This window comes from Rana temporaria, chromosome 9, assembly GCF_905171775.1.
Source record: "Rana temporaria chromosome 9, aRanTem1.1, whole genome shotgun sequence".
NCBI classification, from domain to species: domain Eukaryota; kingdom Metazoa; phylum Chordata; class Amphibia; order Anura; family Ranidae; genus Rana; species Rana temporaria.
The window spans coordinates 23,713,237-23,740,147 of NC_053497.1; the positions used below are offsets into that span (position 1 = coordinate 23,713,237).

At 47.6% G+C, this 26,911-nt stretch overlaps 1 protein-coding gene across 3 annotated transcripts in view; it reads left to right on the forward strand.

Moving 5' to 3' along the window:
• AKNA (AT-hook transcription factor) overlaps positions 1-24,490 on the forward strand; it is a 94,655-nt gene extending 70,165 nt beyond the window's left edge. For 2 of the 3 annotated variants that reach the window (XM_040322970.1, XM_040322968.1), the window contains exons 17-22: positions 2,265-2,356; positions 6,108-6,197; positions 10,053-10,154; positions 11,170-11,274; positions 22,224-22,347; positions 24,199-24,490. In XM_040322970.1, coding sequence (XP_040178904.1) covers positions 2,265-2,356; positions 6,108-6,197; positions 10,053-10,154; positions 11,170-11,274; positions 22,224-22,347; positions 24,199-24,427 — 742 coding nt within the window. In that variant the 3' untranslated portion in view covers positions 24,428-24,490. The remainder of the gene's footprint in view (positions 1-2,264; positions 2,357-6,107; positions 6,198-10,052; positions 10,155-11,169; positions 11,275-22,223; positions 22,348-24,198) is intronic. The other variant, XM_040322971.1, reaches the window with a different exon arrangement.
• Positions 24,491-26,911: the final 2,421 nt, after the last annotated feature.

Consider the following 26,911-nt stretch of genomic DNA (forward strand, 5'->3'; position numbering starts at 1 on the left):
GCATTTAGAAAAATTTTTTCTGAACTGCGCAGCAAAACATGCGTTTTCTGTGTGTTTTGTCGTGTTACCAAAGACATGTTGCTAGGTTAACTGGATCCTGTCTAAATTGGTCCCAATATGTGTATAAATGTGAGTTGGGGACCTTAGATTGTAAGCTCTTTGAGGGTAGGGACTGATGTAAATGTATAATATATATGTAAAGCTCTGTGTAAATTGACAGCGATATACAAGTACCTGAAATAAAAATAATAAATTAATATCTGGAAACACCAAGGGCCAGATTCCCGTAGATCTGCGGCGGCGTAACGTATCGCATTTACGTTACGCCGCCGCAAGTTTTACGGGCAAGTGCTTGATTCACAAAGCACTTGCCTGTAAAGTTACAGCGGCGTAGCGTAAATCCCCCGTCGCAAGCCCACCTAATTCAAATGATTCGCCGTCTCTAAAATTTCCCGACGTGCATTGCGCTAAATGACGTCGCAAGGACGCCATTGGTTTCGACGTGAACGTAAATGGCGTCCAGCCCCATTCACGGACGAGTTATGCAAACGGCGTAAAATTTTCAAATTTCGACGCGGGAACGACGGCCATACTTAACATTGAGTACGCCACCTAGGGGGCTTGTTTATCTTTACGCCGCGTATCTGTTACGGAAACGGCGTAAATTTACTGCGACGGGCAAGCGTACGTTCGTGAATCGGCGTAACGACTTATTCGCATATTCTACGCCGACCGCAATGGAAGCGCCACCTAGCGGCCAGCGTAAATATTGCACCCTAAGATACGACGGCGCAGGCCGTCGTATCTTAGGCATGTTTAAGTGTATCTCAGTTTGAGAATACATTTAGACATACGTTGGGCTTAGATTCGGAGTTACGTCGGCGTATCTGCTGATACGCCGGTGTAACTATTTGAGAATCTGGCCCCAAGTGTTAATGCAGCCTAAATGCCGCGTACACACGATCGGAAAATCCGACAAGAAATCCGTGAATTTTTTCCTGACGGAATCCCGGCTCAAACTTGTGTCGCATACACACGGTCACACCAAATTCCACCCGTAAAGAATACGGTGACGTACAACACGACGACGAGCCTAGAAAAATGAAATTCAATGCTTCCGAGCATGCGTCGACTTGATTCCGAGCATGCGTAGGATTTTTCTCCGTTGGAATTGCATACAGACGATTGGAATTTCCTCCAAGAACTTTTCCAGTTGGAAAAATAGAGAACCAGCTCTTAATTTTTTCTTGGTGGAAATTCCAATGGAGCCTACACACGGTCGGAATTTCCAACCAAAAGCACACATAAGACTTTTCCTGTTGGAATTTCCGATTGTGTGTATGCGGCATAAGAGGTAGCAATGGGAGGGTAGGGGGGCAGCACTTGGTGCCAATTAGGCCCTGTTCTACTGAGACCATCATAGAAAAGAATAACATCCCAACAAGAAAAGAGAGAAAATCATTGACCTCATCATTCTACCTGTTTATTGGCCAATCACAGGACAGCCTGGGGAGATCACCTTCCTGTATTGCAGAACTGCAGTAGGGAAAGTCAATTAAAAACTTGGCTGTGCTGTGTAAATCTCAGGACTAAATGGACAGTATATAAATCCTTATCAGGTCAAGCAGCTACCATATACACATGTATTTAATCTGTGTATTTAGCCATTTGTTGGTAGTTCAGCTTTAACCTTTATTCGATACTCACGTAAAAAAAAAAAGTTCAGGATTTAAAAACAAAAAAAACAAAACAGTTATGCTCACCTAAATGTAAGCAGCATCGATCCGATGCTGCATCTTCCCCCCTCTGGCACTGCGGTGAGAACTGAGTGATCAAACACCACTGATCACTCAGTTCTCCCCCTCCGATCTGAGTAGAGCCAGGACTGTCATTCAGTGGCTTTTTGCTCTCCCTTCCAGCGCTCCAGTGAGGTTGTGGAGGAGGAAGGTGGGGCTGGTGAGGTGACCAGCTGAGAGTCTGAGCCAGGTGCCGGTCCAGACATCCGTGTGGACCCCGACCACATGGTTGAGATCTTTCCCGAGCCTGGACTGGCTGAGTGATGCCCGCTGACAGCTGAGAACGAACTGCACTTCTGTGATCCTTAGAAGTATAGCCAAAAACGCTTTGGCTATATTTCTCCTTTTTGAGTCTGTTACTAGACTCTACAGGTCTTATACCCTAAACTACTCTTTTAATTTTAACCTTATTTGGGGAGGGGAGAACAGGTTTTAAATGATGAAATAATTTATTTTTGTTCTTTGCAGGAAGCAACACGATGAGGAAGGTCTTCACTTTTCACCTGGCTTGGAGACACCCATTTACGGACAGAGGGCACCAGTTAATGACTCAAGGGAAGGTAAGTGTCCAAGGCAGCTTGTAGAGCTGGGTTTCTTTTACATCTGTTAAACTTTTTTATAAAAGATGACCCAGAAAAAAAAAAAGGGAAGAAGGTATCTCGCTGGAAGAGAATTCTTCCCCAAGATGTAAAAAAAAAAAAAAAAAGAAGAAACCTCTTTTCTTCCAATCTTAACCACTTAAGCCCCGGACCAATATGCTGCTAAATGCCCAAAGGCGTTTTTACAATTCGGCACTGCGTCGCTTTAACAGACAATTGCGCGCTCGTGCGACGTGGCTCCCAAACAAAATTGGCGTCCTTTTTCCCCCACAAATAGAGCTTTCTTTTGGTGGTATTTGATCACCTCTGCGATTTTTATTTTTTGCGCTATAAACAAAAATAGAGCGACAATTTTGAAAAAAATTCAATATTTTTTACTTTTTGCTGTAATAAATATCCCCCAAAAACATATCTAAAAAATTTTTTCCTCAGTTTAGGCCGATAAGTATTCTTCTACCTATTTTTGGTAAAAAAAAAAATCGCAATAAGCGTTTATCGGTTGGTTTGTGCAAAATTTATAGCGTTTACAAAATAGGGGATAGTTTTATTGCATTTTTATTATTTTTTTTTTTTTTACTACTATTGGCGGCGATCAGCGATTTTTTTTGTGACTGCGACATTATGGCGGACACTTCGGACAATTTTGACACATTTTTGGGACCATTGTCATTTTCACAGCAAAAAATGCATTTAAATTGCATTGTTTATTGTGAAAATGACAGTTGCAGTTTGGGAGTTAACCACAGGGGGCGCTGAAGGAGTTAGGGTTCACCTAGTGTGTGTTTACAACTGTAGGGGGGTGTGGCTGTAGGACTGACGTCATCGATCGAGTCTCCCTATAAAAGGGATCACTAGATCGATGCAGCCGCCACAGTGAAGCACGGGGAAGCCGTGTTTACACACGGCTCTCCCCGTTCTTCAGCTCCGGGGAGCGATCGCGACGGAGCGGCTATAAATGAATAGCCGCGGCTTCGTCATGGATCGCTCCCCGCGGGAATCCGACCGCCACATGTAGCGGGGGGGGGTCCCGATCGGACCCCCGACCCGCGGAAAGGCAAGGACGTACCTGTACGCCCATTTGCCTGTACGTGCCATTCTGTGGACGTACATATACATGCGGCGGTCGGGAAGTAGTTAATGAGTGGCCACATGTCTTGTTAAACTCCCTTCCACAAAAAAAAGTTTTATCCCTATTGTGGGGTCACCAGTACGGTATTTGTACATTGAAATCATATCCCCTCTCAAGCGTCTCTTCTACAGAGAGAATAAGTTCAGCGCTCGCAACCTTTCTTCATAACTAATATCCTCCAGACCCTTTATTAGCTTTGTTGCCCTTCTCTGTACTCGCTCCATTTCCAGTACATCCTTCCTGAGGACTGGTGCCCAGAACTAGACAGCATACTCCAGGTGCGGCTGGACCAGAGTCTTGTAGAGTGGGAGAATTATTGTTTATCTCTGGAGTTAATCCCTTTTTAATGCATGACAATATTCTGTTTGCTTTGCTTGCAGTAGCTTGGTATTGCATGCCATTGCTGAGCCTATCTACTAGGTGTGTAGGCAAGACTGATGAAAGTCAGCTTCATCGGATATCTGATGAAAAAATCCACCGGTTTGTTTTCATCAGACGAACCGATCGTGTGTACAGGGCATAGCTCTACCATGTGAAATGTGATCAACCTATGTAAAATTACCACTTGCCGACTGCACTGTCCAGAATAACATGTATATTGATGATATGATTCTGCACATCCAGGTTTTCGTGTTTTTTCAGCTCTTTAGCACCACCCTTTGGGCAACTTCTGCTAATGTTGTGCTATGGTTAGCATTGCTTCTGAGCATGCGTTTGGACTTTGGATTTGTATACACACGGTCAGATAATCCGACGGCACACATTTGTTGTCGGAAAATTTGAAAGCATGCTATAAAACATTTGTTCAACAATTGTCCGATGGAGCGTACAAACGATCTGATTTTCCGACAAAACCCTGCCATCACAGATTTGTTGTCGGAAAATCCGATCGTCTGTACGAGGCTTAATAATGTCACTGGTTCACAAAAAAGTGTCAGTCAGGTGTCGGATTTGTCTGCCGCAATATAGCAGTCCCGCTATAAGTCGCTGATCTCTGCCATTACTAGTAAACAAATAAAACAATAAATAAAACAATCCGATAGTTTGTAGACACTATAATGGCGCGTACACATGATCGGAAATTCCGACAAGATTTTTTCTGACAGAATGTTGGCTCAAACTTGTGTTGCATACACACGGTAACACAAATCTTGTCGGAAATTACGACCGTCAAGAACGCAATGACGTACGACGAGCCGAGATCAATGAAGTTCAATTGGCAGTTTGGCTCTTCTGCTTGATTCTGAGCATGCATGTTTTTTTTGCGCATCGGAATTGCATACAGACGAGTGGATTTTCCGATAGGAACTTTTTCCGTCGGAAAAATAGAGAACCTGGTCTCAATCTTTTGTTGGTGGAAATTCCTACAGAAAAAGTCCAATGAAGCCTACACACGGTCGGAATATCCCACCAAAAGCTCACATGGTGTAACAGTGCTTTACCATGCAGGCCAGTGCAGCTTTGGCATCATTTTCTATGTGTCATAGCAGTATTTGTTTTTCTCCAGTGTAGAAAAACACATGTCATTGCATATAATGGGGTAGATTCAGTAAGCAATTGCTTAGTTGCGCCGGCGTATCGACTGCTCCTGATTCAGAAAGCTCGATACTCCGACTGCAGCCTAAGATATGACTGGCATAAGACTCTTATGCCGTCGTATCGTAGGCTGCATTCTTACGATGGCTGCTAGGTGGCGTTCCCGTAGTGGTCAGCGTAGAGTATGCAAATTGCATACTCACGCCGATTCACAACCGTACGCGTGCCCTGCGTTCGCATTTTACGTCGTTTGCGTTCATCGGTTTCTGCGTAAGGCTGCCCATGCTATTAGCAGGGGCAGCCAATGCTAAGTATACCCGTCGTTCCCGCGTCTCGATTTTTAAAAATTACGTCGTTTGCGTAAGTGAATCGTTGGACGCCATTTACGTTCACGTTGAAGCAAATGATGTCCTTGCGACGTCATTTACTGCAATACAAGTCGGGAAAGTTTCCCGACGGAGCATGCCCACTACGTTCGGCGCGGGAACGTGCCTAATTTAAATGATCCACGCCCCCTACGGGATCATTTAAATTACGCGCGCTTACGCCGGGCAGTTTTACAGAGCGCACACGCAAATTACGGAGCTACTGCTTCGTGAATGAAGCGTAGCGCAGGTAATTTATGGAGGCGTAGCGTAAAAACGGTACGCTGCGCCTCCGTAGTAGTGCACGCCCCTACCTGAATCCACCCCAATGTGAACAAGCCCCTAGGAAACCAATTGTAGGATGCGGTAGGCTACTATCTGGCCAGAGCTCAACTTCCTACCATGCACCTAAACAACTACCTAATAGTATGTGCCACACCTGGCTGTAGGTATACCCTTAGGCTGGTCATACAAAGTTCTTGTACAATTTTCCTTTAGATTTACCAAAACCATACAATATGATGCCAAACCTAAAACACTTTGTATGCAATCAGGCAGGCTCTTGCACTACATAGTTGAAGGAAATGTAATAATGTATGGCCAGTTTTATTGACATTTGCCTGTGAGGGAAAAATCTACAAAAATATATATATATTTTTATGTTAATTTATGTGATTCACAGAACACAGGTGGAGAAACTCTTCACCACATGACCATGACCCTACTCACCAAGCTACTCAAAGAGGAAAAGGAATCCAAGGGCCATATACAGGTGAGTTATTAGAACTTATGTTACGGCTAGCATGCAGGGCTGTCTTAATGAGAGGGCACACCTGGGCACTGCCCAGGGGCCCCTTGGATTTTCCCCAAAGCAGCTGGTCCTTGAACCCACCCTGCTCCGAAATTGGGGGCCCCGTGATGGCACTGAGAGTGATAGATACACAGAGGAGGCAGTCTGCCTCCTACCAGTGTTGTAACTAACGGCGTTTAAATAAACGCCGTTAGGTAACGATGGGCCTCCTGAGGGTAACGAGTAATCTATCAGATTACTTTTTCCCTCTCGGCAACGCCGTTCCCATTACTGGGCGGCGTTACCGAAATTACTCCTACCCGTGTCAGCAGTACTGCAGCCGTCGCCCGTCGCCGTCGGCCATCCATTATTAAAAAGAGCGCGCCTCCCGAGTGTGCCGTGATTGGCGGAACACTAATTTTCCCAGCAGAGCCTCTGTTTAGTGTTAACCCTATCACGGATGTCCTCTCATCCCGAGGCTGAGGATGAGAAGGCATCCGTGATGGGCTGAACACTAAACAGAGGCTCTGCTGGGAAAATTAGTGTTCCGCCAATCACGGCACACTCGGGAGGCGCGCTCTTTTTAATAATGGATGGCCGCCGGTTTAGCAGTAATATTACTGCACGAGAACACAGCGGAGTCAGATTAACCCTGCACGCGCCGAGAGCTACTGCCGAGGAGCACTGCATCTGGATGACCACGGGGGACACAGGCTTGTATAGGCTACCTACGGGGGGGGGGGGGTTCAGTCTATATGTCAAGGGGGTCAGTCTGGGGGGGGTCATTCTGTATGTCGCAATGGGGGTCAGTCTGTATGTCATGGGGGGGGTGGTCAGACTGTATATCGCAAGGGGGGTCAGTCTGTATGTCATGGGGGGAGGGTCAGTCTGTATGTCATGGGGGGGGGTCAGACTGTATGTCGCAAGGGGGGGTCAATCTGTATGTCACGGGGGGGTCAGTCTGTATGGAGATTTTGTAACAGCCTCACTGTGCCTGTAACATACATGTTACAGGCACAGTGAGGCATGTTTACAGATGGCACAGTGTCGTCTTATACGCTGGCAAAAAAAAACTCAGTTACTTTGCTGATTAACTAATTACTTTGCCAATGAAGTAACTGAGTCACTAACTCAATTACTTTTTCGGACAAGTAATTTGTAACTGTAACTAATTACTTTTTTAAAAGGAAGATGAGCAACACTGCCTCCTACCTACTTGATGTCTGTTTACCTGCACGGTCATCATTGTAGGGGGCCCCGGAGCATTACTTTGCCCAGGGGCCCATGATGCTATTAAGACGGCCCTGCTAGCATGTAAGAAACATGGTGGCCACTATTTTCTGACACTCTTTTGAAAATGCTAGTTGCCTGGTTAACCCATATGGAGCCCCAAAATTGTAATTTCTATAGTCTGTGGTTGCCAGGTCTGGCTCTCAATCTTGGAATATTTGTTCTGCTGCATGGCAAAGCCACCCAAAGATGTTTATTCCTATCTATTTGTGGACCTAAAATCATCATTTCTGGAGACAAACTATGGTTACCTGGTCTGGTGCCCAATCTCGGAACTGCTGTTCTGTTATATGACAAAGCAGCTCAAAGAAGTTCATTTATATCTAGTAGTAATTTATATCTAGTAGTCCTAAACTCATAATTTCTGTAGTCTAGAAATGGTTACTTAGTCTGGCATCCAATCTTGGAATCTTTATTCTTCTACATGGCAAAGTTACCCAAAGTTCATTCATTCATATGCGTTTGTTGTCCTAAAATCAGACTTCCTGTAGTCCATCTATGGTTCCCTGATCTGGCACCTAATGTTGGAGCCATTGTTCTGCTAAATGGAAAAGCCACCAAAAGAAGTTAATTAAAGTGGTTAAAAATAACAAACATGTTACTGTATACTTACCTGCTCTGTGCAAAGGAATTGACAGAGCGGTCCTAATCCTCCCCTTCGACGGTCCCCTGCTGTAACTGTCCGCTCCTCCTCTTCTGAATGCCCTCATATCAAGCTGGGCTGTGTGCCTCCATAGACACACACAGCATGGCTTGGCCCCATCCCCATTCCCTCCTCACAGGCTTTGATTGACAGCAGCAGGAGTCAATGGCTCCTGCTGCTGCCTCTGTGTCTAGACAGGCACGGCTCTGGATCCAAAGAGTAGCCAATAGTTTATAGCCGAGCTGGGTGGAGCTAATCATAGAAGCTTTTTTTTACCTTAAAGCAGAAAATGCATTAGGGTAAAAAAAAAAAAAAAAAGCTTCTGCCTTTAGAACCACTTTAATATTGGTTTGTAGTCCAAACATTATAATTTTTAGAGACAAACTATGGTTACCTGATCTGGTGCCCAACAGGGCTGGACTGGGACAAAAATTTGGCCCTGGACTTTATCCAGACTGGCCCACTTTGACAGGTCTCTCCCATGGTGGCCGGACAACTCCCGCCCCCTCCCCCCGGCCACCCAAGCCCCCTCTCCCCCTTCACTAGCCACTAGCCGTTCTACTTTATTAGAGTATAACGGCTGGTACTGGTATTCTTATAGGCAGTACCAGTGGGGAAGCTAGACATTATTTCACCCGGGGCAAAGAATCAGTTCGGTGCCCCCCCCATGGGACAAGATTAGGCAGAAGTGAGAAACTTCCAGGGCAAAGCTGTTGAGTCAACTGTCTGTCCCCTCCCCCGTGTTCCTTCTGGTCCCCCCCCCCCCCCATGCTCCTCTGTCATCCCCCCTGCTCCTCCCCCTGCTTCTCTGTTTCCCCCCAGGTGAGCGCTGCAGGGAAAAACAGAGGAGCAGGGGGCGGCGGTCCGCTGTCACTGAAGCCAGCCCACTGAGCCATCGGCCCACCGGGAAACTCCCGGTAGTCCCAATGGCCAGTCCATCCCTGGTGCCCAATCTTGGAACCTTTGTTCTGCTATATAGCAAAGCCACACAAAAGTTCATGAATATCGATTTGTAGTCCCAAAAATCATAATTTCTGTAGTTTGACTATAGTTACCTAGCCTGACTTCCAGGCTCTGAACTTTTGCTCTGCTGCATGGCAAAGACATTCAGTGTCAGATATGAAGATTCCACAGTTGGCTTTGTGGTGCACCAAAAGTAAAGATTCCAAGACTGGGCACCAGAACAGGTAACTATACTGTAGCTAGAGATTCCATAAATGGACACAGAGCAGGTCCTAACATTTTAGTGTATGGTTACCTTCTCTGGCACCCAGTCTTGGAACCTTTGTTCTACTGAATTGCAAAGCTGCGCAAAGAATTTCCACCTCTGACACATACAAGACATAGCAGTGATGTAAGAAGATTCTTCAGGTGGCTTTGTGGTGAAGTAAAGCAAAGATTGGGCGCCAGACTAGGTAACTATAGTTAGAGATATCAAAAACGGTCCCCCAGACTAGGCAAGTATAACCTCTTATGCCGCGTACACACGATCGAAAATTCCGTCAAGAAAACCGTGGATTTTCTTCCGACGGAATATTGGCTCAAACTTGAGTTGCATACAAACGGTCACATAAAAACCGTCAAGAACGCGGTGACGTACAACACTACAACGAGCCGAGAAAAATAAAGTTCAATGATTCCGCACATGCGTTTTTTTTTTTTTTGCGCGTCATAATTGCATACAGACGATCGTAATTTCCGACAAGCTCTCAAATTTTTGCTGTCGGAAATTCCAACAGAAAAAGTCCGATGGGGCCTACACACGGTTGGAATTTTCGACCAACAGCTCACATCGAAATTTTCTTGTTGGAAATTCCGATCGTGTGTACGCGGCATTCCACTTTTTTTTTTTTTTTTCTTTTAACAGACGGGGTCACCATAAAAATATTTTCTTGCTTCCTTAGGAACACGATACCGGTTTTTAAATCCTGCACCGATTGACATGACTGAACATGTTAGTGTGCCACATTGTCAGAGATGCCAAGAACCCGAAAGAAAGAAGCACGGTAGGAGCCACTTAGATACATCTGTATAATCACGCTTATTTACTGGATTTCAGTGGCAGACGAAAATGTTTTAATGTACAGTAGACAAATGCTTTGTTGATTAAAAGCTTCATGTGTCCATCATCTGCACTGAGCTCAGGCCGGCGAAGACGACCTCGAACCAATGGAGTCTGCCCCTAAATACCCCTCCCCAGCATGCACAGCGAGGCGATGAACCCTCCCGATTGGCTGCCGAGGAGAAATATCCACACTACTCTGACTCTACTGCTGCCACCTGCTGGTCTGGGGTGGGACCAACTCTCTAGACAATGACAGTATACACACACACACACACAGTACAGCCAAAGCTGGAACAGAGGCCCTAAATTTAGCCAAATAAACACAGTCAGAGGCAACAAACTTTTTGACCACCCTCTAAATTTACCGCAGCACCGGCTATGAAAGTAGCCAGGCGCTACATAAGTATACATGCACACTTATTAACCAAGTTAAACTAACCCCCCATCCTTTACAGACAAGGAAGCTGCCATCTTAGCCTCTGTTTGATCTACAGTTGCCAAATTGCTGCACATATGATCAATAGATATAGTGCAGAAATGAAGTAGACCTTTAGCATCAGAAAATATTATTGCCCCATTTAGCAGAAATTACTTATTGTAGGCATTTTGTATAACTGCCCACCCCTCTCTGGCATTGACTAAATGAAATGTTTGCCCACGTCCATTCAAAATTCCTTCATTTGCAAGATGCTTGCATGAGCTGCCAATTTACCCCTACAACACTTCAATGGGAATCAAATCAGGGCTTTCATAGAAACCAATCACATCCTTCCTCTCTTTCTTTAACCTGCACTACTTTAAACACTTAAATCCAATTGGTTCTTCTGGGAGCATACCTTTTATATGAGGCTTGTTGAGATTGGACATTAATGGCAACAGAGTACAGAACACTCTACAATGCTGCATTTATTTTTTTTTTTTTTTAATGATATATTCCATAATTGTGTTCTCTGCAGTTACCATGAAAACATCAAAGGAGGAGGAGGAGAGTGTCCCTCCTACACACCCAGCCTGTCCGTTATGTAAGGGGAACAATGGATCCGATAATACTCCAAGAACTGGTGAGTTTATTTTAGGATGTCGGATCACGAATTAGTCTAGTGATCAGGAAGGGGCAGATCCACATACATACACTGCGCCCGGCGCAGATGTAAGATACGCTACGCCGCTGTAACTTACTTGGGGCTTTGGTTTGAATCCTCAACGAAAGTAACGCAAGTTACGGCGGCGTAGTGTATCTCTTGCGGCGTAAGGGCGCGGAATTAAAATTGGGCGGGTAGGGGGCGTGTTTCATTTAAATGAAGCGCGTTCCCGCGACGAACGAACGGCGCATGCGCCGTCCGTAAAAACTCCCAGGGTGAATTGCTCCAAATGATGTCGCAAGGACGTTTTTTTTTTCAACGTGAACCCCATTCACGGATGACTTACGCAAACGACGTAAAATTTTCAAAATTAGACGCGGGAACGACGGCCATACTTAACATTGAGTACGCCACCATATAGCAGCTTTAACTATACGCTGGAAAAAGCCGAACGGAAACAACGTAAAAAAATGCGACGGCCGGTCGTACGTTCGTGGATCGTCAGAAATAGCTAATTTGCATACTCGACACGGATTACGACGGGAACGCCACCTAGCGGACGCAGAAAAATTGCATCTAAGATCCGACGGCATACGAAGACGTATGCCTGTCGGATCTAACACAGATGCCGTCGTATATTGTTTTGTGGATACCAAAACAAAGATACGACACGCAAAATTTGAAATTACGCAGCGTATCAAGCGATACGCCGCGTAATTTCTTTGAGGATCTGCCCAAAGAGTTTATAAGAGACTCTGTCTGTTCCAGAATGGGGAGATTTGTGGATTTGAACTATAGAAGTACAACATTTCTTTAGGGGCTGAATGGAAGTTGGTGAGCAAAGATGAGGGGGGGGGGGGGGGGGAGTTTTATTTATAATGTGGAGTAGAGCTATAAGAGGGGGCTGAATAAAGTTTTGTAGGCAGAGGTCAGCAGGGATCGGGGAGTTTAATATAATGATGAGCAGAGGGGGGTATAAGAGGGGGCTGAATGAAGGTTGGGGAGCAGAATTAAGCGGGAAGTATAGACGCGTTTTGTAAGCTGCGTTTTCCTCCCCTGGACACCTTTTGCTCCTGCCCTGTGTACACGAGGCCTAAATGTGGTGAATGAAGCTTTTTAGGAAAAATTGGTCAAAAGTGAGTGTAAAGGTCCAAGAAGACTGTGGCTGTGGGGGGGTGACAATGTGTTTTGTGTTGTGGGGGTCGGTGGAAGTAGCTGGGTAGAGGTCAATGTTCTTTGATGGGGTTAGTGAGAAAGGGAGTTATTGTAGGCTGCCAGGGAGAGGCGTTTGTTGAGTACAAGGTAATTTAGGCAGGGCCGATCCTAGGCAGGGTGCACAGGGTGCATTGCACCCAGGCGCCTGCAGAGGTGGGGGCGCCGAACATCTAACAGACTCTCTAACAGAATCCCTCTCTGTGTCCATCAGAAAGGCCCCCCTCCAGGTCCAATAAAGTACTCTGCTTCTCTTCCTGTATTTTGTTTATTGTTAAGAGATCATGTAAGGATCCCAGGGTAATGAAGACTTTGTGGGGGGAGCATCTCTGTGGTTGAGTCATTGCCATAGAAACATTTGTAAAGGGAAGAAGCTAGTAAAATGACCACGCCCATGTGGGGGCGCCAGAAATATTTCTGCACCCAGGCGCCTGTGACCCTAGGATCGGCCCTGAATTTAGGGTGTTGTACAGAAGTGATGCGAGAGCGAAGGGGTGATCAGGTTAGCCGTGATCAGGGCAGAGTTGACCTCTATTGGGGGAATTAATGGAAATTGTGAGGGAGAGGCCAGCTGTGATTGGGGGGATATGAATGAAGGTGATGGGGGAGGTTAAGGCAGGTTGCCGAACACAGGAGAACTATGAATGGGTGGATTCATGGAAATAATGAAGGGGTGAATGCCGTTAGTTAGGCAAAGGTAACCGTATTCAGAGAAGTCTATGGTGGGGAAATGTATTTTTTTAGACCGTGGAGTGGTAAGAGTTATAAGAAATATATTTGTAGATGCTTATAAAGTGATTTGTGTTCATTTTAAAGCCCAGTTCCAGACTAATACATCTGTACTGACTTATAGGAAATGAATAGCATGTCAAAAGACACACTGCGAATTGTGAATGAGCCCTAAACCAAAAGTTGATGCTGAACTGGTTGTAACCAGTATTACACTGACACCTACAGGCAAGATTGTGAACTACATTAGGATGCAAGAGACCCAACATCATCCAAAGCCTTGTTATAGTTCTCTTAGAGCAGATTGGGAAGGAATAGATCCTTTATCTGGGTTTTATTGCTGAACTTCCAACACTTGCTGTCCCAGTGACAGGGTATCTAACGAACAGAAACTGGGAAATCTTTTCAGCATGGCCGCCATCAGGGGGGGGGGGGGGGGGTACAGGCAGTACACCTGTAAGGGGTCAGGAGGCCCATAGGGCCCCATATGGCAACTCCCCTTTTTTTATTTTATTTTTATTAAAAAATATATATTTTTTTTCATATATTTTTAATTTTATTTTTTATTAAAAAAAAAAAAAAAAAAAAAAATTCTAATATATTTTTATTTTATTTTTTATTAAAGGGACAATTTTTTTTTTAGGGGTATGGGGGGCCCGGAGATCCCCAGGGCCCCGGATGACAACCCCCCTTTTTTTAATAAAAAAAATAAAAGTATATATTTTTTTTTTATATATATATATTTTTTTTTTATTAAAGGGCTCAGAGGTCCCCAGGGCCCCATGTGGCAAACCCAATTTTTTCACTGCTCCAGGGAGCCCATGCCTGAAGCTGTGTAAGGGGCCCCATAATTCCTGATGGCTGCCCTGCTTTTCAGTGGGGATAGAGGAACCCATTCATTTATTTTAGCAATAATAGGAAGGATTAGAAGTTCTTATCCTTCCCAACATTGCTAAAATAAATAAATAAATCTGACAAAGGATCTATTCCTTCCCAATCTACTCTAAGAAACTTATAAAAAGGCTTTGGATGATGTTGGAACCCATGCTTCGCATGAGCTGCTTCTTATTTCTTCTTCTGGTGTCTCTGAGACAGGAAGGGAGGTTATCCCCATTAAAGTCACAGGCAGTAATCAAAGACTGACAGAGGTTGTAACCCTTTTCTGCGCCAAGTAAAACCACCAGGGGCCAGGTCAGGGCTCCATGTCTGAATGGACACAGGGAGCTGTGACTCGGCTCGGGTGTCCCCATAGCAAGCTGCTTGCTGTGGGGGCACTCAACCGGAGGAAGGGGCCAGGAGCACAGAATAAGGACCCGAGAAGAGGAGGATCTGGGCTGCTCTGTGCAAATCCACTGCAACAGAACAGGTAAGTAACATGTTTGTTATTTTTATAGGAATTTTTTTTTTACTTTAGTATCACTTTAAACTTACAAAGATAGTGTCTTATGTTATCTCTCCAATATTCTCTCTTTTCTTCCTCATGGGCATCCAGTGAACTTCAGAACTGTAAAACTTCTGTCAGCCTTCCTCTCTAACTGAGCCAAGACCTAAAAATCAAGGCTGGAAATGTACATATAAGTTTGCAAAAAAAGTGACAACGTTGTTAAGACCGGGGAGAGAGGGAAGAGTTTACAATAAGGAAGTGACTGCTCTGGGCTTCAACAAAATGGTGGCCTCGGGCACAAAGAAACATAAGCAATTCTGGAGGCAATTTAGGCCCCTTTCACACTTGTACGACTTGTCCTGCGACTCGGTACTGAAAAGTCGCATGACAAGTCCTACTCCATGCTTTTCAAAGAATACCACTCATATCTGTGCGACTTCAAAGTAGTCCCTGCACTACTTTGGTCCAACTTTGAGATGACTTGAGGTCCCTAGACCTCAACATTATCCACTTCCCGACCGCCGCATGTAGATATACGTCGGCAGAATGGCACAGACAGGCACATCAACGTACCTGTATGTGCCTGCCTAGACGTGGGTCGGGGGTCCGATCGGGCGGTCGGGTTCCCTCGGGGAGCGATCCGGGACGACGGCGCGGCTATTTGTTTATAGCTGCTCCGTCGCGATCGCTCCCCGGAGCTGAAGAACGGGGAGAGCCGTATGTAAACACGGCTTCCCCGTGCTTCACTATGGCGCTGCATCGATCGAGTGATCCCCTTTATAGGGGAGACTCGATCGATGACGTCATTCCTACAGCCACACCCCCCTACAGTTGTAAACACACAATAAGTGTACACTAAATCCTACAGCGCCACCTGTGGTTAACTCCCAAACTGCAACTGTCATTTTCACAATAAAGAATGCAATTTAAATGCATTTTTTGCTGTGAAAATTACAATGGTCCCAAAAATGTGTCAAAATTGTCCGAAGTGTCCGCCATAATGTCGCAGTCACGAAAAAAATCGCTGATCGCCGCCATTAGTAGTAAAAAAAAAAATTAATAAAAATGCAATAAAACTATCCCCTATTTTGTAAACGCTATAAATTTTGCGCAAACCAATCGATAAACGCTTATTGCGATTTTTTTTTACCAAAAATAGATAGAAGAATACGTATCGGCCTAAACTGAGGAAAAAAAAAATGTTATATATGTTTTTGGGGGATATTTATTATAGCAAAAAGTAAAAAATATTGAATTTTTTTCAAAATTGTCGCTCTATTTTTGTTTATAGCGCAAAAAATAAAAACCGCAGAGGTGATAAAATACCACCAAAATAAAGCTCTATTTGTAGGGAAAAAAGGACGCCAATTTTGTTTGGGAGCCACGTCGCACAACCGCGCAATTGTCTGTTAAAGCGACGCAGTCCCGAACTGTAAAAACACCTTGGGTCTTTAGGCAGCATATTGGTCCGGGGCTTAAGTAGTTAAACAGGCATTGCTTCAAATCGCGGCAAAATTGCGCCACTTTCAGGTCGCACCAGTATGAAACGGGCCTTACAGCACACACACTAATTTTTTTAGCATACTTATTAATGAGGAATGTATGTTTTCTCTTTCGTTCATAGACGGACACAGCATCCTTTGACCTTAGGGTTATGTTCCTCCTACCAGGAGATTTTAGGCAGAATTCTTACAGCACTTAAGGTGTTAAAACTTTCCTTCATGCCGCTCCTCCCAGGGGGCGTGGCTCCCCCAGGCATAACCCACACCCTGCTCCAGCAGCCTCAGTTTGTTTCTGCCTAACCGTCTGGACTCTGGAGTTTTTTCTTGCAAATTTTTTTTTTTTTTGCATTTTGCGAGTTTTTTCTCGCTTTTTTATTTTATTTTTATTTTGAATCCTGCGATTCTTCTATCAACAGCCGACTGGGTGACAGGCTGGGTCCTCGACCCTTGTAGTCCCCCCAGGTTCGGCCTTCGAGCGTGTGCCGGCCCTCAGCTCCGCTTTGGGACGTCCACGACAGGCCCCATTGCTCCAGGGGCGGCCGGGGAACTTCGGTTCTAGGGCACACATATGACCGGTCTCTATGGCCTTGTCACAGTGTGTCTGGCTGACAGCCATGCCGTTCGCGGACGTTGGTTCTGTCTGGGATACCTCCAGCCGGGTAGTCGCAGGACAGGTAAGTAGTGGCCCCTTACTCAGGTAAGTGGTCTGGCTGGAATGTTTTCCCTTGGGAGGTCGACTGAGGGTTTTCCCCTGCTTTCCTCTCTCCCTTATTCCTCTCCCTCCTTCCCCCTTTGGGTGACGGCTGTGCAGGGGGTTTTTTTCCCTGGGGCTCATATTTTTTCACTCGGGTATGGCTGGGGCTGTTCTGTGTCACTGCAGGGGACTGTGGTGGACATTCTGGGCATTTTTGTGTGTGCTGTGTACTGTTTTGGTGTACTGTCATTTTTGGGTACACTGTCTTTTTAAAACTGCGCAACGGCGGCCATTTTGCCGGAGCCGCGCTTGTATTATTCGGCGGCCATTTTCTTGTGGCCGGCGCCGTTTTCAGCACTAGTTCGGCCTCTAGTGGCCGTTTCGGCGGGGAAAAAAGACCGCGAATCATCTGAGGGGACAGACGCAGCGCTGCAGCTTCTCCTCAGCACACACTTGTCCTTCACAGACCGCGCTGTACCAGGGGGGGTGGTGAGTCTCAGGGGGCCCCAGACTGTGCTCTAGCGGCCGGGAGGTGACCTGTGGGGGACTTTTTTCCTGCCATTGGCAGTGGGGGTGACACGGCAGCTGCAATATGGAGCCTGAATCAGGCCCCTCATTCCTCACAATGCCGGAATTAACCCTTAGCGCCCCTCCCCCTGCCACATCTGTTGAATCGGTGTCGGCTGTCCTGGAGTCTTTTCTCACCAGGTTTGAAGCTGCCAGTGCTCGGTTGGGGGGTAAAAAAGCGCCCCCCCCCCCGGAGGCTGTTTCTGGGGATATCTCTGACGCAGAATCTGATAACGCTGTTGCTGCTTCTGGTTCTGTCATGTCAGAGGATGCGGGCTTAACCCACATGGACAGCGAGGATGACTCTGCTGCGGAGTCTGCTGACAAGGAATTTGTTGGAGCTCTTATAACTGCGGTACGTGAGACTCTTCATTTAGAGGATGTGGCGGAGACACCAGCGGTGTCAGTCCCTTTTGGATTCCGCAAACCACCGCGTACCGCTAAGGTATTCCCTTGTGTTCCTTATTTGGACAATTTGTTGTATACGGAATGGGATACACCGCAAAAGGCTTTTACTGTTCCTAAAAGCTTTGCTACCCGTTACCCCCTGGAGGAGGACTTTTTAAAAAAGTGGGTCACTCCTCCGTCGGTGGACCCTCCTGTGTCCAGACTGAGTAAGGCTACTACGTTGCCTGTGGAGGGGGCTCCTGCTTTCAAGGACCCCGCTGATAGGAGAGTGGAGGCCGTGGCCCGCTCCCTGTTCTCGGTGGTGGGTTCGGCGGTAAGGCCTGCTCTGGCCGGCGCCCTGGTTGCTCAGACGCTAACTGAAAGGGCGAAGCTCCTGCTGCAGGATCTGGAGGTCCAGGGTGCTTCCGAGTCCTCTAGGGACCTGGCTGAGCAGTTGATTCAGGGTCAGAAGTTTCTCTGTGAGGCGGATATGGATTCGATTCCTTTGCTTTCCAGGGCTTCTGTCTACGCAGTGGTTCTGCGCCGCCTTATATGGCTGAAGTGCTGGTCGGCTGACCAGTCCTCGAAAAAGGACTTGGTGGATTTGCCCTTTAAGGGCGGACGGCTCTTTGGGGCATCCCTGGATGACATCATTAAGGATGCCACTGGAGGTAAGAGCACCTTGCTCCCTCAGTCGGGGAAGGGTAAGGAACCTCGCCGCAAGCAAGGTCCTACTTTTACTACCCCTAAGCGGTTTTTTCGTGCGCCCAGCGCGGCTGGAAAAGGTCCGCAAGGGGCAAAAGCCCCTGCTGCCGGGCGTAAGCGCCCCTGGTTTAACAAACCAAACAAGCCTGCGGACAAGCCTGCTTCCGCATGAAGGTCTGCCCCCGCCCGGGTCTCGGGTGGGGGGACGGCTTCACGACTTCGCGGATCGGTGGAACTCTCTTCTGACCGACCGTTGGGTTTGCGAGGTGGTCGCCTCGGGGTACAAGATAGAGTTCCTCTCTTGTCCCCCAAACAGATTTTTTCCATCCAACCTCCAGCTTCCTCAGGATCGGCGGCTAGCCCTGTCCGGGGCTGTCCAGGATCTTCTGGACAGAGGGGTGGTTGTGCCGGTTCCCTCGCTGCAACGGTTTCGGGGGTTCTACTCCAATCTGTTCGTGGTTCCCAAGAAGGGAGGGGTTCGCCCTGTCCTGGACCTAAAGGCCCTCAACTCCTTTGTCAAAGTGCAGCGATTCAGGATGGAGTCGGTCCGTTCTATCATAGCGGCCCTCCACCAGGGGGACTTCATGGCGTCCTTGGACATCATGGACGCATACCTGCATGTCCCCGTTTGCACAAGCCACCAAAGGTATCTGCGTTTTGCGATCGGGGAGGACCACTATCAATTCGTGGCCCTCCCGTTCGGGCTGGCGTCGGCACCACGGGTGTTCACCAAGGTGCTCGCCCCGATCCTGGCCTTGCTAAGGCAGCGAGGGATCGCTATCGTGGGATACCTGGACGACCTTCTCCTGAGAGCTTCTTCAAGCTCAGAGTTAGAGGAGGACGTGTCCATCACGTGTCGGACTCTGCAGGAGTTCGGCTGGCTTCTGAATCTCAAAAAATTAGTGTTGGTTCCGTCCCAGAGGCTGGAACACCTGGGGCTGGTTTTGGATTCGGGGGAGGCAAAAGTGTTCCTCCCATCGGAAAAACTGCGGACCCTGCAATCTGCAGTGAGACAGTTGTCGACCCAGAAGTGGTCGTCTCTTTGCTTCTGCATGCGGGTTCTGGGTCTGATGGTGGCCTCCTTCGAGGCGGTTCCGTATGCCCAATTCCACACCAGGGTACTACAGAAGGAGATTCTGTCACGATGGGACAGGGTCCCATCTTCTCTGGATCGCCAGATTCGGTTGAGCCATCTGGCCAAGTCTTCCCTGGCATGGTGGCTGACGTCTCCGGTGCTTCGGTCCGGGAAGTCTTTTCTTCCGTGCCGCTGGACAGTGGTCACGACGGATGCCAGCCTCTTCGGCTGGGGGGGGCGTCTGGGGCACCCAGTCAGCCCAGGGGCGCTGGACTCAGGAGGAGTCCCGCCTGCCGATCAATATCCTGGAGCTCCGAGCGATCAAGCTGTGCCTTGTCAGGTGGTCCCTAGAGCTGCAGGGCCGTCCTGTCAGGATCCAGTCCGACAACGCCACGGCCGTGGCGTACGTCAATCATCAGGGCGGCACAAGGAGCTCGGCCGCGGCGACGGAGGTCGCTCACATACTTCGGTGGGCCGAAAGGTCCGTTCCGGCCCTGTCAGCGGTATACATTCCGGGAGTTCTGAATTGGCAAGCCGACTTCCTAAGTCGCACGACTCTGGATCAAGGGGAGTGGTCTCTCCACCCGGAGGTTTTTCAGATCCTGTGCCAAAAATGGGGCACTCCAGACGTGGACCTTCTGGCGTCCCGTCTCAATCGGAAGGTACCACGGTTTGTGGCCAGGTCAAGGGACCCGTGGGCAGACGCGTCAGACGCGTTAGTGGCTCCCTGGGGTCAATATCACCTGATTTACGCCTTCCCTCCTCTAAGGCTCCTACCCCGCCTGCTGCGCAGGGTGGAAGCCGAAGGGATTCCAACGATCCTGATCGCCCCAGATTGGCCGCGTCGCTCTTGGTACGCGGACCTGGTACGTCTGGTGGCAGACGCCCCCTGGCGCCTGCCTCTGAGGGAAGATCTCCTGTCTCAGGGCCCGATCTTCCATCCTGCTTTACGGTCACTGGCTTTAACGGCGTGGCTGTTGAGAACCAGGTACTGAAGGACCGGGGCCTGTCGGGCCCGGTAATCTCTACCATGATGCGTGCACGGAAGTCCACTTCTCGAAAAATTTATCATCGTACATGGAAAGCATACATCTCTATGTGTGAGGAGATGAAGTGGCACCCCCGTACTTACGTGGTGTCCCGGATCCTGCTGTTCCTACAGCGGGGAGTGGACCAGGCTCTTGCCTTGAGTACGATCAAGAGCCAGATCTCTGCTCTGGCTGTTTATTTTCAGCGTCCCGTGGCAGCGCACTCTTTGGTTCGCACGTTTGTGCAGGGGGTCCGGCATGTGGCCCCCCCGGTGCGCCCTCCGCTACCTTCTTGGGACTTGAACTTGGTCCTCTCGGCGCTTCAGCGTGCCCCCTTTGAGGACATTCGGGAGATCCCCTTGCTGACTTTGTCGCAGAAGGTGGTCTTTCTGGTAGCTATTACCTCTATCAGACGAGTGTCTGAACTGGCGGCCTTGTCTTGCAAGGCCCCCTACTTGGTCATCCATCAGGATAAGGCGGTGCTGCGCCCGCGACCTTCTTTTCTTCCGAAGGTCGTTTCGGCCTTTCACATTAACGAGGACATTGTTGTTCCATCATTATGTCCTCAGCCGAAGAACCCGAAGGAAGCCGTTTTACATTCTCTAGATGTGGTTCGGGCCCTTCGAGTTTACTTGTCGGCGACAGCTCCGTTCCGGAAGTCGGACTCGCTGTTCGTGTCTGTGTCCGGTCCCAGTAAGGGCCTGGCAGTCTCGTCGGCCACCATTTCCAGGTGGATCCGACAGGTTGTGCTTCAGGCCTACGCCCTGAAGGGGCGGGCGCCTCCCTTTCGGGTCACGGCGCATTCGACCAGGGCGATTGGAGCCTCCTGGGTTTTCCGACACCAAGCCTCTGTGTTACAGGTGTGTAAGGCTGCGACCTGGTCGTCGGTCCACACTTTTTCAAAGTTTTATAAGGTGGATGTGAGTGCATCTTCTGATGCCTCATTCGGCCGCAGGGTGTTACAGGCGGCAGTTTAAGGTTGGAGTTCCTCCGTTGAGTAACTCCGGTTTTGTTTGGGGTGTAACCGGTTGTTTGCTGTGTTATTTTTCCCACCCCTCGTTTTTTGACACTGCTTGGGGACGTCCCTAAGGTCAAAGGATGCTGTGTCCGTCTATGAACGAAAGAGAAAAAAGGATTTTTGTACTCACCGTAAAATCCATTTCTCTGAGTTCATAGACGGACACAGCACCCACCCCTCCTTGGTTTGTACTGCTTGTTACGAACTGAGGCTGCTGGAGCAGGGTGTGGGTTATGCCTGGGGGAGCCACGCCCCCTGGGAGGAGCGGCATGAAGGAAAGTTTTAACACCTTAAGTGCTGTAAGAATTCTGCCTAAAATCTCCTGGTAGGAGGAACATAACCCTAAGGTCAAAGGATGCTGTGTCCGTCTATGAACTCAGAGAAATGGATTTTACGGTGAGTACAAAAATCCTTTTTTTTGATAAAGGAACATGAATTGTTATCAAACTGTTATGGGTAAAGTTCTGCTGGTTCTTCTTCTAGAAATAGGTAGGTGATTTCTCCAGCTTCTACCCAATACTGAAATGTCAGATTTGGCTTTACTGGCTCTTTGCAGTCCCTATATTGCAAGAATTTATTTTTCCATCCACAGAGGTCTACCCTTTCTAACTATTATTTTTCCTACAGAAATGACGAACGGTGAACACAGGCGTCATCGGAGGCATCAGCATTGCCAGCACTGGTATATGGGTCCTCCTCCTCCGGTCAGCTACATCCCCAGTCCACTTGTGCCTTACAGCCCTCCAGTCATGTGAGTTATTCTTTTTCATGACAGTTCAGAGACACGTGACACTTTATTGTGACCATTTACACACCTCCCAACTTTCTGAGATGGGAATGAGGGACACCTATCAGCAAAAGTATGCAGGCATAGGACACACCCCTTACCACGCCCCCTTAAAGGAGAATTGTACAAAAAAATAAGATTGGTTAAACCCACAAGTGCTTTTTTTACCACTACTATTTCTTTATATTGACTTTATATTGAATTTACAAATGCAGCAATTTAGAAATCAGATGAAAGGTTTAGCGCTGGGAACACTTTTTGATAGATAAAAAGTGCATTTTATATACAACTATATAGATCAGAGCAAAATGAGGGACAAATGAGGAGAATGAGGGACAGAGGGACATTGCTCCAAATCAGGGACAGTCCCTCGAAATGAGGGACAGTTGGGAGGTATGCATTTATCAACCTAGTATATGCTCACAAAGCTGGCCATACAAAATCTCCCACTACTGGCTGTTATATTATGATAGGTGAGCGATAGCGCTGGACTAATGCGATCTGAAGTTAAAGAGGAAGTAAACCCTAATGGGTTTTACTTACTCTTTTTCTACTTGAAAAGCTTGCAAATAAAAAGAATAATGGGCTAGTATGCATCGCATACTAGCCCATTATGTGACACTTACCTGCAAAAGAATCCAGCGATGTTCCGTGTGTAGGCATCGGCCATCTTCTGTCTCCTCTTCCTTCCTGGCTGCGGACTCCGGCTCTGTGATTCGCCGGAGCCGCGTGATGTCACTCCGGCACATGCGCACGAGAGCCGCCATTACGGCACAGAGTCTTGTTTCTTCTGCGCACAAGCGCAGTTAACATTTGTTCGGCGGAGTAAGTGCAATATCTCCGAAACGGCGGTATCGGTATCAGGACAACCCAATTTTGACACTTTCAGGGAACCAGTGACACTAATACAGTGCTCAGTGCTAAAAATGTGCACCGTCACTGTAGTAATGACACTGGCTGGGAAGGGAGTTAAACATCTAGGGCATAGGTGTCAAACACAAGGCCCGCGGGCCGAATCCGGCCCTCCGGGCCATTTCATGTGGCCCTCGCACCTCTCCTGCAGCTGCAGGAGAGCTCCAGCCCTCCTCTGGTCTTCCTCCAGACCCTTACTTTTAAGCAATGCATCCAGCTTCTTCCCAGAAGCAGCATAAGGAAAGGGGGGTACACTGATGTAAGAGAGGGTGGGGGGACTCAACTTCTGATGGGGGGGGGGGCTCTTGACATCTAATGTAAGGGGGAGGGGATGCGCTGGACATCTAATCTTAGAGGGCAATCTTAATGCTGATGCGGCCCACGATGGAATGGAGTTTGACACCCCTGATTCTAGAGTAATCAAAGGGTTAAATGTGTGCCTAACCAGTGTTTGTGTTTACTATGAGTGCTGTTTTTACTAGAGGAAGACATGGATTCCCTCCTTTCCAGAGACACAGAATCCATGCCTTCCCTGCTGTCAGAACCACGATCTGCCTTGTTTACCTAGGCAGATCCCCGTTCTGTGTAATTTACTGGCGATCGGCGGGTGCTGGAGAACATTAAGTGGCCAACAGATCAGCTTCTGCTGTGTATTTTCTTTCCCTGACGGCGCGCACGCGCCCCCTGCAGGTGGGAGGGTGGAATTGCGTATCTATACACACACGTTATTCGGCGCACAGTTGCCAACCTGTAGCAGTAAAACTGCTATAGGGCAGTCGCTAAGGGAGCTGGTTAATTGGTCATAAATGGCCAAGGTACAAGTGTCTCGTTAATTATTCTGACAGTTTCTTCAGCCTTTGTTTCACCTTGATATGTATACTGACCCTTCTTTCCTTTTTCCAGATACAGCACTCCACCTGGCATCTATGTTCCTGCTGGGTATAATGTCGCTGATGTAAGATCTTCATTTTCAAGAACCCCGTCCCCCAGTCCAGACATCTTGGTTTTGGATGATTTAAGCCGGGCATTAGAATCAGCCAAGGAAATGAAAATAACCAGCAAACGAATGTGCCGATCTCTGACCATGGACCTCAGCATGAAGCAGGGTCTTCATGGTTCCTGTCTCTTCTAGGGACCAGCAGAGCCTTACATAAGGTTTTAAATTACACATTCCCAAATAAAAGCTGTGAATTCATTTTGTAGCTGGATTTCCTAGAAATATCTGCACTCGCTTTTCTCTAGATAAAGCCCCCCCCATGTAGCACAAACCCTCTGCATTGCTATAGAAGACATCCCCAGTCCAACAGGCCGGTCTTTATGGGCCCTGTGCATTGGTTAAAAGTCTAGCCTTGCTCGGAAATGGAAGTCATAGGGCACTTTAGTCATTTGGTGGTTAAAGCACAAAATGACTGAGGTTCTTACAAGGTTTTTGCAGAGATGTGCGACTTCCAGGGCTTTTCCCTTTTCCATTAGATGTCGAGAGCTGGGACAAGCTCTGTCCTTGTCTGCACTCCAAGCAGTTGCTACTTAAAGTGGAGGTTCACCCGGAAATGTTAATTTTTAACATTAGATTGAGGCTCATTTTGTCTAGGGGAATCGGGTAGTTTTTTTTAAAATCGAAGCAGTACTTACCGTTTTAGAGAGCGATTTTCTCCGCCGCTTCCGGGTATGGGCTGCGGGACTGGGCGTTCCTATTTGATTGACAGGCTTCCGACGGTCGCATACATCGCGTCACGATTTTCCGAAAGTAGCCGAACATCGGTGCGCAGGCGCCATATAGAGCCGCACCGACGTTCGGCTTCTTTCGGCTACTCGTGACGCGATGGATGCGACCGTCGGAAGCCTGTCGGAAGCCTGTCAATCAAATAGGAACGCCCAGTCCCGAACACCATACCCGGAAGCGGCGGAGAAGATCGCTCTCTAAAACGGTAAGTACTGCTTCGATTTTAAAAAAAACACCCGATTCCCCTTGACAAAATGAGCCTCAATCTAATGTTAAAAAAAAAATTTCGGGTGAACTCCCGCTTTAAGAGGACCCAATGAAGCCTTGAGCGGCACCTATCAATTTAGTTTGGATCACATAATATCTAGGTCTTTGGTACTATACAGTTCCTAACGACACCGTGGTACATTTTGGATATTTCATTACTCTAGCCCAGCCACTCTCAACCAGGGTTCCTTCAGAGGTTGCTAGAGGTTCCTTGAGCTTTGGCTAATTGGCCTTTTACAATGGTGCCTGCATAGGTCCAGGCAGATCCAGTAGCTGGACCCAAGTATCTTTTTTAGATGTCTGTAAGGGAGGCATTTTGATCACCAAAGTAAAGGGGGCATTCTTGCGACCCCGATTGTTTTTAGTTGGGGTTCCCAAAACCTGAAAATTTTAGGGCTTCCTCTGGGTAAAAAAAAAAAAAAGGGGGGGGGGGGCTAGTTCAGCCTTTCTTAATCTGTTTCCCCTCATCTTCCAATTTTTTTTCCCATCACCCCCTTAAAAATAATGACAATATACTGTGTATTAAAAAAATAAATAAAATATGACTCTAGCCCAGCCATTCTCAACCAGGGTTCTTCCAGAGGTTACTAGAGGTTCCTTGACCTACCTCCTGATGGTGCCTTCGTAATTCCAAGGCCAACGCCACTTGACAGAGCCTGCAGCAGACTACCAATTAGGGTGGCATTTTGTTAATCACTGTAAAGGCGAGTGATCTTCCCTGTGACCACCAATATAGGGGATATTCTTCCAACTGACCCCAATTTTTTAATTTTAGATGGAGTTTCCCCGAGATGTGAAAATAATTTCAATGTTTCTTTTTTAGTTAAACAGGTTCAGAAAGGCCAATCTAGTGTATTTCTCCTTATCTTCCTAAAAATATTTCCCCTCATCTCTATAAAAATAATGGACTATACCAGTCTCCAAACTTTCTAAACATAGGGCCAGCTTACTGTACTTCAGACTTTAGGGGGGGTGTAGGATTTTGGCCAATGGGGGTAGAAAATATCCCCGATTCATTGAAAGTAAACAATGCCTTGGGCTTCATGGTCAGTGGGAGTAAAGAAATTACTAGAACGCGTAGTGCCCCATCGTTGAGATCATGTTGGGGGGGGGGGTAGCGCCCCATTGTTGAGATCATGTTGGGGGGGGATCGCGCCCCATCGTTGAGATCATGTTGGGGGGGGAATAACGCCCCATCGTTGAGATCATGTTGGGGGGGGGGGAATAACGCCCCATCGTTGAGATCATGTTGGGGGGATAACGCCCCATCGTTGAGATCATGTTGAGGGGGGGGAATAACGCCCCATCGTTGAGATCATGTTGGAGGGGATAGCGCCCCATTGTTGAGATCATGTTGGGGGGGATAGCGCCAGGGGTCAAGTCCTGGGGAAAAAAGTGTGGGAACTCCCACCCAAGATCCACTCCCCCACCAAAAAAATAAAATGGTACGCTCATATGCATAATTACTAAACCGCATGTTTTTTTTTCCACTGTACCTTAGTAATCCTTTATGTTACTGGCCGCTTCCTGTATATGGATTCATCGGGTAGTGTGCGGGTATTCCGTCACTTCCTCGATGCCGCAATGTCTCCTGGGAGCTTTTGTCATTGTTCCCAGGAGACATTG